The following is a 2,287-nucleotide window of genomic DNA, read 5'->3' on the forward strand; positions in this document are numbered from 1 at the left end:
TTGGGCAACTTGCTAAAGATAGCTATTACAGTGATTATTGTTATCATGTGCTTCTTAAGTTGACAACTACGAGTCACCATTTTATAGACTATAAACAGATTATAATCAATAGTCTTATTAGAACTTTTGTTTAGAATTTGCTATCTTAGTTGTTAGTTTTACTGAAACTTTTAGTCAGTTTTACTTATTCAAGAAACAACTGACTTTGGCCATGGCCTATGTCACCAGAATGCCAGACACCAGGCTCCCTTAGTACCTGCTTAATTGCTGGAATATGCCGAGCGTGCTAGATCACTCTACAGCTTCGATCTTCGAGATTTTTCTAAAAGGGCCCCCGACAGTTGAAACCAACTTGAATTGATGTGTTTTCGGACGCCATGATCCCGAATCACCCCCATGACATAGGGTTAAATGCTTACCTGTCGAGATATTCTGGTATTCTCTTTACAGCAGACGTCGAAGCTTTATACACCAATATCAACGTACTAACAGCAATAGAAGATGTCATGGAATTTGCCAAAGAAAATAGACAGTCAATCAGTACATACGGTCTCCATCTCTCTGATTTACAAGAACTACTAGAGACAACCCTAGGAAAGTCATATTTTGTCTACAACAATCAAGTCTACCTACAGCTTCTTGGATTGTTCATGGGAACCAACCCTGCACCTATACTAGCTACTGTCAAAATGTGGAAACTGGAAAAACTTTCAGTCTACGTAGACCTGAGGATAACACTGCCCACCTACAGCAGGTTTTACGACGATCTAAACGGAGCCACCACCAACAGACGAAAAGCTCAGCAACTGTGCAACCTCATCGAACAACAAGATCCTGACAAACTTATCAAACTAACTGTAGACTACCCTGACAATCAGAACGACTTTGTTCCCTTCCTCAACACGGAAATAAAGATCGACTCAGATGGAATAGTACATTCTAGACTCTACAGAAAACCACAGAAAAAGCCACTCACCCTCCACTACAACTCTCATCATACAACACGTACAAAGAATGCTACTGTTGAGAGTATGTACAACACCGCAAAGGCAGTCTCTAACAACAGAGAAAACGAGAAGTACTCAGAAAAGATGATAGATAAACTTCTCATCAACAACGGCTACACTGATAGAGTCTTAGAAACCATAAAGAACAAGAGAAAACGTAGAAAGAGAATTAATCAGAACGTACAGAACAAAGACCAAGACGGAGCGATTCTCAAACTACCCTATGTCAACGAAGCTACTAGTCGCAAATACATAGATGCTGTCAGACATAGTGGACTCCCCATCAAAATTGTCGAGAAACCTGGACGGAAACTGAAGGATCTCCTTACAGACTCCAGACCCCTTGACAAGAAATCCTGTACAACATCAAACTGCAGAACATGCGCAGCTTTAACCGATGGAGAATGCACCACAACTAATACCGTCTACCACATCACTTGCGAAGTAGACAATTGTACCGAGAACTATGGTGGGGAAACATACAGACCGATCAAGTGCAGGTTCGACGAGCATTACCGTAGTGCGGCAAATCCAACAGCAAAATCTTACGAAGATAAGCCACTAGCAAAGCACTACAGGGAAAGTCACCCTCAGCACAAAGGCCCCCCAAAACTTAAACTTCAAATCGTAGATAGAGGAACATCACTCATCAACAGAAAGATTAAAGAAGCCCGATTTTTAGTTGAAAATAAACCAACACTCAACGATAAAACAGAGTTGAACAATCTAACACAGTTTTTAGTTGAGTGACGTGTAAATAGTAATATTCTCGTTTAATTCTTTTATCTCTTTTAATCTTTTATCTCCTGTATAACGTCACGCTATTCGTTAATTTTCAGATGAGCCCTATTTGATAAATGCTGTCAGTTTTATGTTCATATTTGCTCCGATTTCGTTAAAAACTATTTACGGTTGATAACTATTTTACAGTTATATATTTTGTTTGAAATAAATTTCGTCGTCAAATTTTTAATGTGAATATTGATCGTTATAATTGAATTGATACTATTTCAGAATATGAGTATGACGTAGAAATGTCGATACGTTATTCAGCTATTTATTTCCATTAGAATCTGTCTTCACTGAGTCTATTCAGAAACAATCAGAAATTTGAATAAAAGAACTGTCGAGATATTGGCGAAAAACTGTCTCGATCACGTTATATGACCGTATAAAAATAAGGAAGTTGGTAGAATTTATCGTTAGGGTTAAGATTTCAGCATATGCTTTTGTTAGGGATTGGGTTAGAGTTAGGGTTGGGATCAGATAAGAGGATTAGG

The 2,287-nt window shown here is 38.5% G+C and overlaps 1 protein-coding gene across 1 annotated transcript; it reads left to right on the forward strand.

Moving 5' to 3' along the window:
- The first annotated feature begins 377 nt into the window (after positions 1 to 377).
- Positions 378 to 1,757, forward strand: LOC134826132 (uncharacterized). The gene has a single exon (XM_063838419.1). It carries the CDS (start codon positions 378 to 380, stop codon positions 1,755 to 1,757), a length of 1,380 nt encoding a protein of 459 aa, XP_063694489.1.
- Positions 1,758 to 2,287: the final 530 nt, after the last annotated feature.

This window comes from Bolinopsis microptera, chromosome 1 (genome assembly GCF_026151205.1).
Source record: "Bolinopsis microptera isolate Bmic1 chromosome 1, MBARI_Bmic_1.0, whole genome shotgun sequence".
Lineage (NCBI taxonomy): Eukaryota > Metazoa > Ctenophora > Tentaculata > Lobata > Bolinopsidae > Bolinopsis > Bolinopsis microptera.